The 15,777-nt window shown below is 33.4% G+C and overlaps 1 protein-coding gene across 1 annotated transcript in view; it reads right to left on the reverse strand.

The window, feature by feature from the left end:
• Positions 1-10,429: 10,429 nt before the first annotated feature.
• The window catches only part of LOC143225714 (1-phosphatidylinositol 4,5-bisphosphate phosphodiesterase-like), a 75,987-nt gene continuing 70,639 nt past the window's right edge, over positions 10,430-15,777 (reverse strand). The window contains 3 exon segments of the mRNA XM_076455599.1: positions 10,430-12,670; positions 13,670-13,814; positions 14,106-14,207. Coding sequence (XP_076311714.1) covers positions 12,602-12,670; positions 13,670-13,814; positions 14,106-14,207 — 316 coding nt within the window. The 3' untranslated portion in view covers positions 10,430-12,601.

The raw sequence follows: 15,777 nt of genomic DNA on the forward strand, positions 1-15,777 counted from the left end.
AATGATGTTAATGTCGTCAGTTGTCATCGACATACTGTCTAATGCTTATTTCTTCTGAAAAGTTGCGGATTTCTTCTGCAAGCAAAAGCCTGAAGTATACAATGTCCCCAATGCTACAATGAGACTATGTAAAGAAGAAATCCTCTTAGAATCCAAGAGTCCAGGAAATCTACATTATATATGCCAGCTTTAGAGCTCTAGCTCGCTAGTGAGATGTCAACCTCGAAAAGTAGTACCAACCTACACAGTTTTCCTGCTGACCATGAAACAATCCATAAATCATAAACACTTATGAAATACACCGAGCATTAGCCTGAGATAAACACACACACACCAGAATCGATGCAATACACAGAATCGTTTCAAATAAAACAGGTAAACCAATTCACTTCACTAAAGTGGTGACCACCTCTAAGCAAACAGTAAAGTGTAATCTTTCTCATACATTTGTAGATCCTGTCTCTGAATAATCAAAAGTTCTCCATGGGTCGTTTGGTTTGAGAAAGAGTGGAAATTAAGAAATATTTAAGAAATAATCAGGAAGAAGAACAGTAACCAAGTAACACAACACCCAAGGCTTCCCGATTTCTTGAGGCAGCCTTACTCCACCTATTTTCCACCTAACGCAAGAGAAGCATTTTACATTTCCATTTAATAACAACAGGAAGTTTTTTTAATTCACGTAACATTCCTACAATAATACTTTATCATCAGTGGGACAAAGAGAGATCTGGGGATTTCTGAGCAACCTTGGTTTTTATAATAAATCTAAATACCTACCAATAATTGGATTCGATTAGTGAGTTACTGAGTATGAAATTAAGTGTTTCAGTTTAGTGTCAGTGAGAGTTACAGCAACTGTTCTGTTATCCAGTTACGTGATGAGTTATATAAATATCTGTAGATCAAAGTTAAGTAATTAAATCGTTGGTTTTTTTTTTGGAATTTCGCACAAAGCTACTCGAGGGTTATCTGTGTTAGCCGTCCCTAATTTAGCAGTGTAAGACTAGAGGGAAGGCAACTAGTCATCACCACCCACCGCCAACTCTTGGGCTACTCTTTTACCAACGAATAGTGGGATTGACCGTACATTATAACGCCCCCACGGTTGGGAGGGCGAGCATGTTTAGCGCGACGCGGGCGCGAACCCGCGACCCTCGGATTACGAGTCGCACGCCTTACGCGCTTGGCCATGCCAGGCCCAATTAAATCGTAGATTCTGTTAACAAGTCATTTTTGTTGAATCGTTGTCTGTGAACTTAAGCCTGCAACATAATTTCACCAAATAATGCAAAGGGGCATTATCGTCCAACGATAGAATAAATTGCAACGATAATACTAAATTATGTGATCAATGGGTTAACTTCTTGTCCTTATTAATAAACTGCTAATTGATTGAAAACATAGACTAAGTTCTAATCACATGACTAAACAATTTTTATATGATAACAAATAAATAAAGTAAATTGTGGTTTTTGTGATGGAAAATATTATGCTTTCTATGTGACTTTAAGTTATTTATCACTGTAAGAAATTATTTACTTATACAGATTTCAACAAGTAATAGTAACGCTCTCTCTGAAACTAAAAAATAATAAAAATCAACAATACATTTATTTATTATATTCTAAATTTCATTGTATAATTTACTTTGTTTTTAATTTCAGGCATAGCCACACGAGGGCTATCTGCGTTAGTCTTCCCTAATTTACTCTTTTACCAACAAATAATGGGATTGACTGTTTTATTATAACCCCACGGCTGAAAAGGCGAGCATATTTCGTGAAACGAGGAGTACAATTCGTGACCCTCAAACTGCGAGTCGAGCACCCTAACCACCTGGCCTTGCATTGATGTGACATTTAAAGTCTTCGTGATTTTGAGAAAATATTTCAATTGCATAAAAGACATGTTAAGTAAGAGTAAGATGAAGAAGTTTTTAATTTGATTATTTGGTTAGCAAAATGCGTCTGTTGATTCATCAGTTGATTCTCTTTTGTTCATTTTAAGCCGATGTTTTAAGCCCCTCGCTAGTACAGCGGTATGTCTCCGGATTTACAACGCTAAAATCAGGGGTTCGGTTCCCCTCGGTGGGCTGAGCAGATAGCCCTTTGTGGCTTTGCTATAAGAAAAACACACACAAACACCCCATGTTTTAAAGAAATTAGAATAGATACAAGAAAATCATGAAGCATATGAAATTTATATCGAAATTATTTGTTTGTGAACACCTATCACAAGTTACGTGAAATATAAGTTACAGAACTAGAAGTTCAAAAATAAAACACTGAAAATATGAACTAGTAAAAATAATAATATAATTATATGATCCCAAAAAACTTCAAAAATGAAGCAAAGAAATGTGTTTATTACGTATCTGTCTATATATGCATAAAGCAGAAGTGTCATCCCAGCAACTTATCTGTTTCTGATTTTTTTTTCACATCTAAATGTTTCGACTGGTGTTAACCAAACGTGATATGCCTCTTTAGTATTCCCCAGTGCGTGTCAAAGGAACCATATTATGACTCTTATCCCTTATCACAGAAGTGTGCAACAGGCGGCCCGCGGGCCACAACCCGGCCCGCCAAGCCATTTAGTGTGGCCCTAGTTGTTGTAATCTAACCATGTGGCCTGATCTGTAATCCAACGCAAATGGAATATTTTTAAAAGCAGCGATCCTACGGGATTCCCAGGCTTCGACTCGACAAACTTCTAAAATTATCTTTGCTAGAGAGGAGCAGGCCGAATTCGATTGGTCGGCCTCCTTAGGGCATGAATAGGTGACGTGCACTAGCACTATTGTCTACGACTCAACGTCATGTCCTGAACCTCGCCTTCGCCCGCTGGCGACAATTTTCCCTAACCTCTGCTGTCCGTCATTCATGGCCTGGCATGGCCAAGCGCGTAAGGCGTGCGACTCGTAATCCGAGGGTCGCGGGTTCGCGCCCGCGTCGCGCTAAACATGCTCGCCCTCCCAGCCGTGGGGGCGTATAATGTTACGGTCAATCCCACTATTCGTTGGTAAAAGAGTAGCCCAAGAGTTGGCGGTGGGTGGTGATGACTAGCTGCCTTCCCTCTAGTCTTACACTGCAAAATTAGGGACGGCTAGCACAGATAGCCCTCGAGTAGCTTTGTGCGAAATTCCAAAAAAACAAAAAAAACAAACAAAACCGTCATTCATTATTGGTGAAAATTTTATTACCTTTTACAGTTACTACAAGAGATTGAAGGTAAATTGATTATTATTTAGCATATTGTTGTGACTTTACTGAATTTATTAAAATTTTTGCTTTCAGATGCATCTAATTCTATGTACAGTGTGACCTCGTTATTCGCGGGGGTTACGTTCTTTACCCTCCCGCGAATAGCGAAAAACCGCGAATATTGGACGCAGTTTTAAAACGTATATGTATGCGATTATATACTATATGAAATGCTTCCCAAACACTAATGATACTTATACTCATTGATGCAGTAATAATGTAGCAATATTGCATACTGTTATGTATTTCACTAAATTGTACCGTGCGTTACCGGGCTGTGCTTTGCCGTTTGCGTTGTTGGGGAAGCTGAGGCAGTCAGCCAATAGCAGTCCAATCTTGTTTGGTGAAGACGACAATTGATAAAAACGGCTTGATTGAGTAAATACAACAGAAATCTCCTTGAAAAGCCCTTTCAGTCTCTGTGACCTACAAAACGCAGTTCGCGCATAACCCGCGAATATGCGGGGCCGCGAATGGCGAACCGCGAATAGGCGAGGTCACACTGTATTTTGCTATTCTCAATTAATTTAAGTACCGGAAGGCTATGATCGGATGCCAATTTAGAAACATGTGTTTCTGTCCATAAGAGGTTCCATGTGTAAATAAATTCTATGTTTTTTCTACTTTGCTATTTTCGTGAGAATAATTTTTGTTTTGATTTCAGGGCTAGTAAAATGTCAGCAGTTAAGAAACGAAAAATTGATGATGAGGGAAGGTTATTCAACAGTGAATGGTGCACAAAATATCTTGTTGTCCCACATAATCAAGGTGTTGTCTGCCTCGTCTGTCAAACTACAATTGCAGTCATGAAAGAGTACAATATTAAGCGACATTACGCAACTAAGCACTCCTCCCAGTTTGATGAAATTGTTGGTCAGGCACGAAAGGACAAAATTGAACATTTAAAACATCCATTGAAAAGCAACAAGGTGTTTTACCACTTTCAAGAAAAATTCAGAACTGGTGACAAAACTGAGTTTTAAGCTTTGTGAATGTATGGCAGAAAAGGGAAAGCCTTTCAGTGATGGAGAATTTATTAAAATTGTTTAACAATATTCACAGAATATGCATGTCCAGAGAAAAATATTTGGTGGAGCAAACTAGCCTTTCCCGCTTTACTGTCTCACGCAGGACAAAAGATCTTTCAGAGGACATCAAAGAAACTTTGAAAGAGAGATTGAATTCGTGTGAAGCTTTCAGTCTGGCTTTGGATGAAAGCACTGATATCAATGACACATCCCAACTTGTCATTTTCATCAGAGCTGTTACTGCAGGCTTTGATGTTTTCGAAGAGTTTTAGATATGGGAAGCCTTTCCTCCACAACCACAGGACAGGATATTTGTGAACAAGTGCTTAAGGTTGTAGAAAAGTTTGAACTGAATCCTTATAAATTATGTGGTGTTACAACAGATGGTGCTCCTTCCATGACAGGTAGGACAAATGGATTCACCAAGAAATTTCTAACTGCAATTGGAGCACAAGACGTAGTTGTAAGCCATTGCATTATTCACCAAGAGAGCTTGTGCACCAAAGTTCTGGATTTTGCAGAAGTCATGAAAAATGTCGTCCAATGCGTAAATTATATTCGAACACGAGGATTAAATCATCGACAATTTAAAACTTTTTTAGATGAGCTGGACAGTGAGCATTCAGATGTTTTGTACTTCTCTGCTGTACGTTGGCTTAGTAGAGCTGCTACTTTGAAGAGATTCTGGAATCTGCGAGAGGAGATTAAGTTCTTCATGGAAAGCAAACGTCAGAATGTGGACTTCTTGAGCAATGAGAACTGGCTGAATGACTTAGCATTCCTCACAGACATTACACAGCATCTGTCTGATTTAAACTTAAAACTACAAGGGAAAAGTCAACTTGTGAATAAGTTGTTTGAGCATATTTGTGCTTTTGAGAAGAAATTGGAACTTTTCCAGGTTCAGTTGAGAAGAGCCATATTGACCCATTTTACATGTCTTGCAACCAGGAAACTGGAATTTCCTAATCTGGATTGCACCAAATATGGAACCAGTGTACCAAAGCTGCGTGATGAGTTTGCAAACAGATTTCCAGATTTCAGACAAACTGAAATTAGATTGAAATTGTTCGCTCAACCTTTTGATTTGGCAGTGGAAGACAGTCCTGATGATTGCCAAATGGAACTCATTGAACTGCAGGCTGACATGGACACTAAAAGGAAATTCTCTGAAAACAGTTTGCTAGACTTTTACAAACTCTGTGTACGTGAAAAGTTTCCCAATTTGTCCCGTCATGCACAAAGAATTGCCTCCCTTTTTGGTAGCACCTACTGCTGTGAGCAATTTTTCTCCAAAATGAAGCTCATCAAAACCAAATGTAGAAGTCAGCTGACTGATGAACATTTGACCAGTCAGTTAAGAGTGGCAACCACTTCTGTCAAAGCTGATATTGACAAGCTCTGCAAGGACTCTAAATTTCAAGTGTCGCACTAAAATGATCACTCATGCAAAAATATAAAATATTATTGCTTGCATTTTGAGAATTTTTTTTAATTTATTGTGCATGTACACGAATAAGCTTGTTTTTTAAGTGGCCCCACTTGATTGATGAAGTTGGTTATATGGCCCACCGACGAAAAATGTTGCACACCCCTGCCTTATCACATTCCTAGAAAGTATTGTTTGTTTGCAATTCTATCTTTCGTAACAACAGTATTTTACCCATTTCAAGAAAACTTTGTATTTAGCACATCATGGAATGACTTAGACGTCTTATAGACTTATAGGGTTGGTATTCGAATTTAATTCACCGTGTCTTTCGGGTGTGTTAATAGAGTATGTCAGTTAGAATATGTCTATATATATATAAACATAATTATCAAACAAAATAATTAATTGTACATAAAACAGTCACAACAGATTAATATTAACTTTTGATCAAAGCAAGTCGCATACATAGATTAAAATTAAAATTATATTCGTAGTAATGAGCACAGCCAATACAATAAAATGTCCAAGCCATAATTATTAGAATGCAGTCTTACTAATTGGGTTCCTTTACTGTTAATGATATTTTGGACTAAACTCAACAAAAATCACAAACATTATTTAAAACAGCAAATTTGATATTAAAAAAGGTAAAATAACACAAAACGTTTGTGTAAAAGATATTTCAGTCAATGTAGACGTAGTAGAGACTTTGTTTCTAGAATGGGAAGACTTTACTGAGGTCCTCTTCAAGGTTGTTAACTGTGTACACCTGTTGAGCAAAGTCCTGTGATAGATCAAGGTTGTTAACTGTGTACGCCTGTTGTTTAGCAAAGTCCTGTGATAGATCAAGGTTGTTAACTGTGTACACCTGTTGGTTAGCAAAGTCCTGTGACAGATCAAGGTTGTTAACTGTGTACACCTGTTGGTTAGCAAAGTCCTGTGATAGAGTTCTTTCCTTTTTACTTAATTCTAGGTGTGAGTAAATGTGGAAGTGCATTGACTAACACTGTCATCATTCATTCCATGTAGTTTGGTAGGAAAAGTTGTCTAGAAGTTTCTGAATTGTTGATTGAAATATTTGTTGTAATTTTTCTGTATTCTAAAAATGATATCTGTTATGAAAGAACTAAGCAATCCAAAACGTTGTAATCCATCTCTTTTTTTTTCTTTGTGTCACGGCAATGTTCCATTGTCTTAGTCCTCAAGTGGGTTAGTAATAAGTTTACGGGCTTAAAAACTCTAAAAATCTGGGTTTAGATTCCTCATGGCAGACAAATCGCAGCCCATTATGCAGCTCTGTACTAAAACACAAAACACTCTTTTAAAGTTCCATCCTTGATATGTCTGCATATTTTACATATTTTTGGCTAGATAACTTCTGTTGTTGTTACTTATAATGTACTGCAGTAAAATACATGACAACAGTTAATCACTACAAGAACGTTTAAGCAGATTAGGTTTGCCCTATGATGCTGCTAGTAATAGTGCCTTTAATGATAACTATGAATCTGTTTGTGCAAGATGTATTGCTGAGTTATTTGATGGTTGAACATGAGGGACTCTTTGTGGATCTACCCTGATCTTCCTAATAGTAAGATCTATTGTCTCATGTTATAGAATATTCCAAAAACAGCACTTAAAATCATTTTCCTGCTTTATCACTCCTGAGAAAATCAGAGACAATTCTCATCTAGTTGCCACATTCAGCTTGAAATCTTCCAACACTTTGTCATTTCATTGCTAAGCTAAAGTAGTTTTGTCCTGAATGCTCCAGGTGATTACATGCTATATTTAATTCATTGAATAGACGTTTTACTTCTTCTATGCCTGTATGTTCTTAGGATAATACATGTGACTGAAATAACTCATTTTTGATGTATTTTATCTCCTCACATATATAATTTATGCTATGGAAAATGTGGACCAAGAAGTCTTTTGTAATTAATAAGAATCCAAATTAAGGTGAGTTATGAGTGTGAATAACTGAAGTACTTAAAATAACACATAGGTATTTATTACAGTTTAACTTTGAAAAAAGTTTCTACTAGCAGTCACAAAATGCTTATTTTTCTATTTTAATGAAGTACAGCTATTGCAGTTTTCTGTCTTATAGTATTTGTTCATTATAGCCTCATAATGTTTGTATATTGAAATCAAATATGGTAATATTACTATAGCATAAATTCTCTAATCAAAATTTCACATCATAGTATGGCACATTTAATGAGTATTATATACTTATTGTAGAATTCTCTAGCAATATTTAACAAGAGACATTCATTTATGCACAGTTTATTTGGATACCTAAGAGTACAATTCATTCTACTGCTATATACAATAGAAGTTTGATATTCAACTTAACATATTTTTCTTGCATATTTATTAATTTGGTTTTAAAACATAGCTTGCTCACTATTCTACATCAAAATCACTAAGGATAATGAGAGTAAAGAATAAAACACCAATTGTATTATCAAGAATTCTAATATAGAACCATCCCATGCATTAGCTCCCCCTATGTTAATGTGCAAATTGTTCAAAACTTTGGTACTTTCTTTCATTCCAGTTTGGATGCAGAGTTACTCACGTAAACAACTCAACTTTCCTTTCTCTAGCACACATGAGATGTGGGTTAGCCATATTTTCTTACAGATAGAATAGCTTGTGACAACTTACAGGAGAGGAGGAAATCAACAACCAATCAAACTTGGAATCCACAACTGATACTTTACAGTGCTGTGACACAGTCTAGCTAGGCTCCAGCATACATGCTAGGATATCCAGACCCTTTACTACTGTTTCTGCCAGTAAATGCAGCCAGTGCCACTATCTGGATATTATTTTGGAAAGAAGAATCCAATCATACACTATGAATTTGGGCTCTACAGATAGAAAAATCCTTCCACTTCAAATGCCTACACAGCAAGTAAAGAAGAGCCAACAATTAACTGTTTCCCAGGCTTCAAGAAACTAATGAGGCTCAATTTGGGTATGATAATTGAATTGGGAGAGCATAAGAGACAGTTTGTGCTGAAGTGTGTGTGGTAAGCCCATGTCCTTCAGGTTTGTGTGGTGCTTAGTATGTGTCAGCAATTATGTTCTTGATTGACACCAGAGCTGTTAGAGCCCTGGTTGATACTGTCATGCATGTATCAGATACTCTGAATAAAGCCATCACTCTAACCAGTGAATGCTCACTTGCTTCTGGAAAATGATGGCACACTAGATGTAAATGGATTTTCATCTTTTCAACAATATTCATGCCACATGAACCATAGGATAAAGGTCATTACCATGGGCCTCAGTTCTAGCTTTGATAACCTTAGAATGGATGTAATACAGAAACTGCTAGCTTTGTCTGTGTAACATGTAAACAAAGTTTTGTAATGAAATCAAGAGTGTCAGTCACAACTGATACAGGAACACTAAGGCATATTTTGTGGAGGGAATAATAGTGCCTCTGTATATGTAGGTGATGTACAGGTTTACTGCAGATAAGATTGAATGCATAGGCACTCTGTAACACAGCTGATGAGACAGTATCTTCTATTTGAAAAGCAGGCATCAGTAACATGTATAGTGATCTCTTTATTGGGTGATTAAGTCTTGGTGTTAGTCTGTAATTTTTAAACAACTCACAACATGGTTTCCCACTAGAATGGTCATCAGGGTAGCAAGTAAAGTGAAGGTAGCAGATACTTGTTGTAGTCCTAGTATTGTTTCTGCTGTACCATATCTGAAAATGAATACTTTGCTACCAATGTAACTGAGACCATTGCTGATGGCTGCAGCAGTAATATAGAATCAACAAAGCAATAAAATCTCAGTAACCTGCTAGCTAAGTACACTAATGTATTTGATGAGCAAAATGATCAACTGAAAAGAATTACAGTCAGTCACTATAATCCTTGTGTAGGCTTCCCTGAAGTGCTAGGGATGTAGCCAACACTGAGATGTTTTAAGATACAATCATATAACCTTCTAATAGAGTGAGATCATCACTAATAGTAAAATGAAGGATGGCAATAAGAGGTTCTGTTTTAATTTTCTATGGGTGAACACCATTACCACAAACAGACAAATGTCTGGACACTTTAAAAAATGTCCAAAAGCTCAATATTTCAGTCCTGATCTGGAAAGGGATGATGAAAACAGAATCAGAACTGCCTTTAGCACTAAAGCTCAAATTTTTACTTGTGAATGTTATCAACTTTATTGACACCACTCTACTGAGTGTCTAGTACAATGTGAAAGGCAAAATCACACACCAGTAAGTGAAGTAAGTTTAAGTATTTGAAATAACTGTTGTGATGCATGGGAAAACAATATGTGCTAGCACAGTTATTAATAATGAGAAAAAAAGTCCATTACTCATTACTTACCACTTTGGGTCAATATTTCCTTCTATTATATTGAAAAATTAATTTTAATAATTATAAAATGATTTGTAAATTTTGAAATGCTGTTATACAAAACTACACAATGGACTACTTAAGACGTGCTCACTGTTGGGGATCATATTTTAGTGTTACAAGATCTTAAGCTTACCACTGAGTAAGTGAAACTGTAATTTTCCAATTTAAGTAGCTTTAACAATTTTTTTTTCAAATACAAATTTTGTTTTCCTACTTTTGATTTAAATGACAACATGTAATTAAATTTGTTTCTGAATTAAAAACGAATTAAAAAGACATAAATAAAATTAAATAATTTCTTTTATTAAAAAGATGCATATATAGTAAAAACAACATAAAAGAGATCATAACTATGATTAAATTAATTTAGTGATGGTTCAAGTAAAAATAATTATTAAAACTATGAAAACCTAAAATTATTTTACATCATTCCTTCAACAACTAAATTGTGCTTGTGAATTTTGTATTAATATTTTTGTTTAAATAGTACATATACATGTACAATAAAACATTTACAATCTTGCTAAATAAACTAAATAATTTCATGATGACGAGAAACCCACTTGAAGTTAAAATGTATTCTCACAACAGCTGGTATGGGTATTAAAACTTTAATTAGAATAAAGTAGAAAACAGTATTTAAACCTTCTTAGGTCATCTTCCTAAGAAGATGGAAACGTTGTTCTGTGTTTTATTCTAATTAAAGTTTTAATACCCATATTAGCTGTCTTAAGAATACATGAATAAACTATTATTTATGGAAGATGTAATTTGATAATTTCCTCTTGAATTTCAACAAGTAAATATTTCTAAGCAAACAGTCATCCAAAACTCACTAACATAAATATAAATGTATGAAAACAGGAAACAAACATTTGGTTTATTCTTAATATTAAAGGCATTAAAATTAACACAAACATACAGAACAATATGGCTGGTCAACATACAGCATTATTTTTGATAGATATAGATAACAATATTGTTAAAAATGAACAATCATAATATCATATCAGCAGTAAATATTATTACACATATGTGTGAGAACCATGAAAATAAATAGAAGCAATAAATGTCTTAACATAATTGTACTAAATCACTGTTTAATATAAAGGAATAAACTACATCATGAGACTCAGATGTACTATATTTACAACTGAAAAGACAATAAAATAACTAAAAATACTATTTTATCATGAGTGTTTTTTGACTAGAACCTGAAAAGAATAATTCACAGTAATTTGTTTATACTCTGGACTAAACACTGAATCATTAAATCCAGCAACTTCATACATCAATCATTATATACAATTTAGATAGTGACATTATTTTTTCATACCTTTTTGAGCATAAACTTTAACTTCAACAAGTTTAAATAATTACGTAATATGGTAGTTTTTTAATATTCAACTTCTACATAAACTTACTATCATACTTTTCCTGTTTATCACCATCTATACATTAATTATATTTACACAAGTTTGAAATTAGAATGATTTAATAAAGACAAAAAGCAGTAAAACTAACTGTGATGTAAGACACTAGAAAATTTGTTTCAATGTAAAAAATGATACCTATTTCAATCCATTTTTAATTTCATATAAACCTGTTGTTTTCCGATGTAAATTACAAATTCAAAATCAAGAATAGCAGAGAAATGTTGGGGACAATAAAAACATGTTCCTACAAATTGATAACATTAACAATATACAGTAGCCAATAATATTTTTCTTTCTTATAGTGTGATAGCCTTATCATAAGACAATAAGGTTCATTGCCATCAGCATATGCAAAAAGTTAAGATGATAATTTACTTTCCAATTCTAACTGAACCTGAAATAAATGTTTCTACACAACAGTAATCAATGTAAAGAAATATCTTACTATTCAATTAAGAGTGGAATGTTTAAAAATTAAAATTACATTGAACTACAGAAGACAAGACTTGCTTAAGTTCAGAAATGTTTCTGTAAGGAAAACAAATATCAAGAAATAAAGAACAATTATTATTTTCTAATAAATGCTGAATTTGGAAATAAGAAACACACTGATGTTACATATAACGTGTAATATTATATATATTTTAACAGAAATTCCAAGACCTTAACTTGATATAGAAATGATAGCAATAAAAGAAAAAAATAAAATATTTTAAATGTGTATGTAACAAAAAAAATTGCAGAGCTTTTGCTGATATTGATAAGCACTGAATATTACATGTGTATTATTTGTTAAACACATAAAAGTAGTTGTTGAAAAATAGAAATATTTTAAAAATATGACAAAAAGTTACATAAAAAGATGTTTAGCAAAATTGAAAAATAATAAGTCAAAAAAAGAGAAGAGATGGTGAATTCCACAGGATGCAGGAATGTGAAGAAGTTCAAAGCCATACCACAAAGCAATCTTCCTTTACACTTAGAAGTAAAAGTTCATCCACAATAATCTCACCTCTTCAAGAAATCAGATGAAACACTCCATTTTTGCTGCTAATCTATATTCAGTCTCAGCATTGTTGTACACTTCTATTGCCTAAGATAAGTGTTAGAAAAATGTGATGATAAAATGGGTAACAAAAATAAAAGCACTAACCATCGTTAATAAAGTTTCAATTGATAATATTTTAAGCTTATGAAAACATCTTAAAGAAGGTGGCCCCAAAAAAGGATTCAATACATGATCTAACAATAAGTAAGTAAAATAACCTACACACACAATTTTTTAACTGTAGAAGAAAATAAGAAGTTGGAGTAATACTAATAACATTTTTTTAGATATTTAGTAAGCATATGGGCCTTCAAAATTTTATGGGTTTCAATGATTTACATAAGAACATTATCAAAGTGCTAAAACTGTTGCTACACACAATGTGTAATCATTTTGTAATTTTTGTCCATCTTTATCATCTGAATGCAGTCCAATATTTTGTTAATTTTTCCTGCAAATTCTGCATACTTTAAAAAAAATGGTTCTTAATCATTTTAATTACATGGACCTTCATCCATATGGTACCTCATCTCTTAATATCATAGTAGTATAAGGCTTAACAATATTGATATAATCTCTAATATTGTCATACATCGTCTCAATCCTGCTTCTGTCTCCTATGTTTGATTATAAATCAATCCATCACCAACTTTAATTTCTATGTGACAAATCTTACAGTCACAATGAACAGCAAAAGTAGGCAGCAAATAAGTATGATCAAACTATCACTAATGAGCAGTTCAAGTGAACCTGGAGCAGAAGTTGGCAATGCTACCAACTTAGCAACATTTTTTAAACCAACAAGACATTTTATTTTCACTTTACAGTTAATTAGTCTTTTCCTTTATTTATAGGATTAGCTCTTGTTTTCCATCAAAGAACTCCATGTATCTTTACAAGTTATTATAATGCCAGATGAGAATCAGTATCTTATAATATTTCTTTTATTTCCTGTTTATAAAATAGTACATACAAGCTTTATGTAACCTGAGTATTTACAATGCAAATTATCTAGATATTCTAAATTATTTTGGTAAAACATACATTTTCAATGTCTTTGGTGAGATCTTGCACTTGTTTTTCATGAACTTTCTTCAGCTTTTCACGTTCTTTTCCTTGTTTTAGAGCTGCTGTCTTCCGTTCTTCAATAAACTTTTTGGTGTTGTTGCTATTCTTTTCACGTAACCTCCTATACAATGAAAATTACATCAGTTTTATTTTTTGCAGCATTCTATGAATAAAGAAAGAGTTTTTTATACCCCTATTGCAATTGCAGATGCCCATTAGAAATAAAAAAGTCACAGATGAATAACAACTGAATTATGTGGATCATCTATGATAAACTTCGATGATGTACAAGAAAAATACCTAATCTGATACTTTCTTTTTCTGATCAATCCTTTTAAAGATTGGAACAATGTTCACCTTATATAAACACAAAAGTACTATAGCTATACAGAGGACCACTGAATATTCTTACCTCTCACGTTCTGCTTTGTTTCGAAGAGTTTTATCATTTGCAACTTCTCTTGCTGTCTCTACAGATGCTTTAGCTTGTCTAGTCTTCATTTCTTTATTTTCCCTACAAAAAAATAAAAAAACTTTATTCAGATTTATTGTTTTAAACAAAGTTTTTGTTTAAGGTAGTTACAAGTATTACACTTACAAATGGAAGTATGACTTATTCATGTAATTAAAACTTGTTTCCGTAGTTTCCTGGTGTTAAGTAGGTTTTTAAGGTAACACAAATAGTAGACCCACAGCATCTTTTCTGACAGAGAACAATCTTTTCAATTATAGCCATTAATCTTTTACGTATAGTAGCTAGAAACATTTTGTTTTACATCATAATTTGAAACAAACTACAAGTGGTACAATCAAATTTATGCAGTTGTACAATGGATTATAAGTTTGCTAAAGCTGTAACAGTATTAAAACACATCACTACCTGGTACCTAAAACTCGTTCTTTGCTTACTTAATAGAGCCACTGAACTCAACATTTTAATTTCTAGGTACTAATTATAATAGACATAGTTGCACCTTACTAAACATACTTTAGACTAGTTGTACACATTTAAAAGGACCATGTAGTTCCTTCTTCAAAGTTACAGAAATATGCAAGTCAATCTTTCATAACAGTGGACAACAAAAAAATTGTTACAGGAGAAAATGCTAGTGATTTTGTGTAATTTAATGGTGTTGATTTCAAAAATGTAGTCAAAATTTGTCTATCACCTCCTGATTTTAAGTTATTGTAATACCTCAACATTTTATCACTACTATGTGACATACCATGCAATCAACTCGGTACAATAGATTTATGCTGTGAAATTAAGTTTAGGTTTTCAATTTAATAGTAAAAGGTATACATTTTTGCCAACGTCAAACAGTGACTGCAACTTTGTAAAAAAATGTGTTGTTCATATATGCTATTTGTTCTTCATATAATTATAGAAATGTAACACTTTCACTTCATTCCCACACTCGCTTGCCCTGCCCAAGGATTGTGAAACCCTCACATGTTCAGTCTGCTAGTAAATTCAAGAAATCCTCAACTGAACATTAAAGGGACAAAGTTGGACACCATGCACAGTTCAAAACAAAGTCTAATATTCTTCCTCACATAAATCTCAAAATGTAAACAAATTATGCAATTTTTTCTTAAAATCTTTTAAATATTAGCTCTGTAAACATAAATTGTTTTATATTTTTTAGAAAATCATATGAAGTAATGACTGACTCCTGTTCAAGTAATATCCAGTTTAGATGAACTAACCAGATCATAAAGAAATTAAATTAAAACAGGAGTAAAGGTTATTTGTAACAAACTAAACTTTAAAGGATGTTTAAGATAAACTTCATATTAACCTTCTGTTAGTTTGTCAGGGTCTTTGTGGACCACATATATTTTGTAAACATTAGCACCAACTGACAGAAGCATGCACATGTTTGTTGTTCTCAGTATCCTCAGTATTTAGCTACTTTGTGTTACATTTACTTTAGGTGGTAAAAAAGAAACAAGTTATAATCTTCAATGTTCATTTATTGATTAACAGAGGAAAAGATTTTGAGTATTAATGTTTTCTGTTTCCAAAATAATAGTTTATTATTATTTAAATATTTTTAAATTAATTTTTTCCTGATTGGATT

The sequence above is a fragment of the Tachypleus tridentatus genome, chromosome 9, assembly GCF_004210375.1.
Source record: "Tachypleus tridentatus isolate NWPU-2018 chromosome 9, ASM421037v1, whole genome shotgun sequence".
Lineage (NCBI taxonomy): Eukaryota > Metazoa > Arthropoda > Merostomata > Xiphosura > Limulidae > Tachypleus > Tachypleus tridentatus.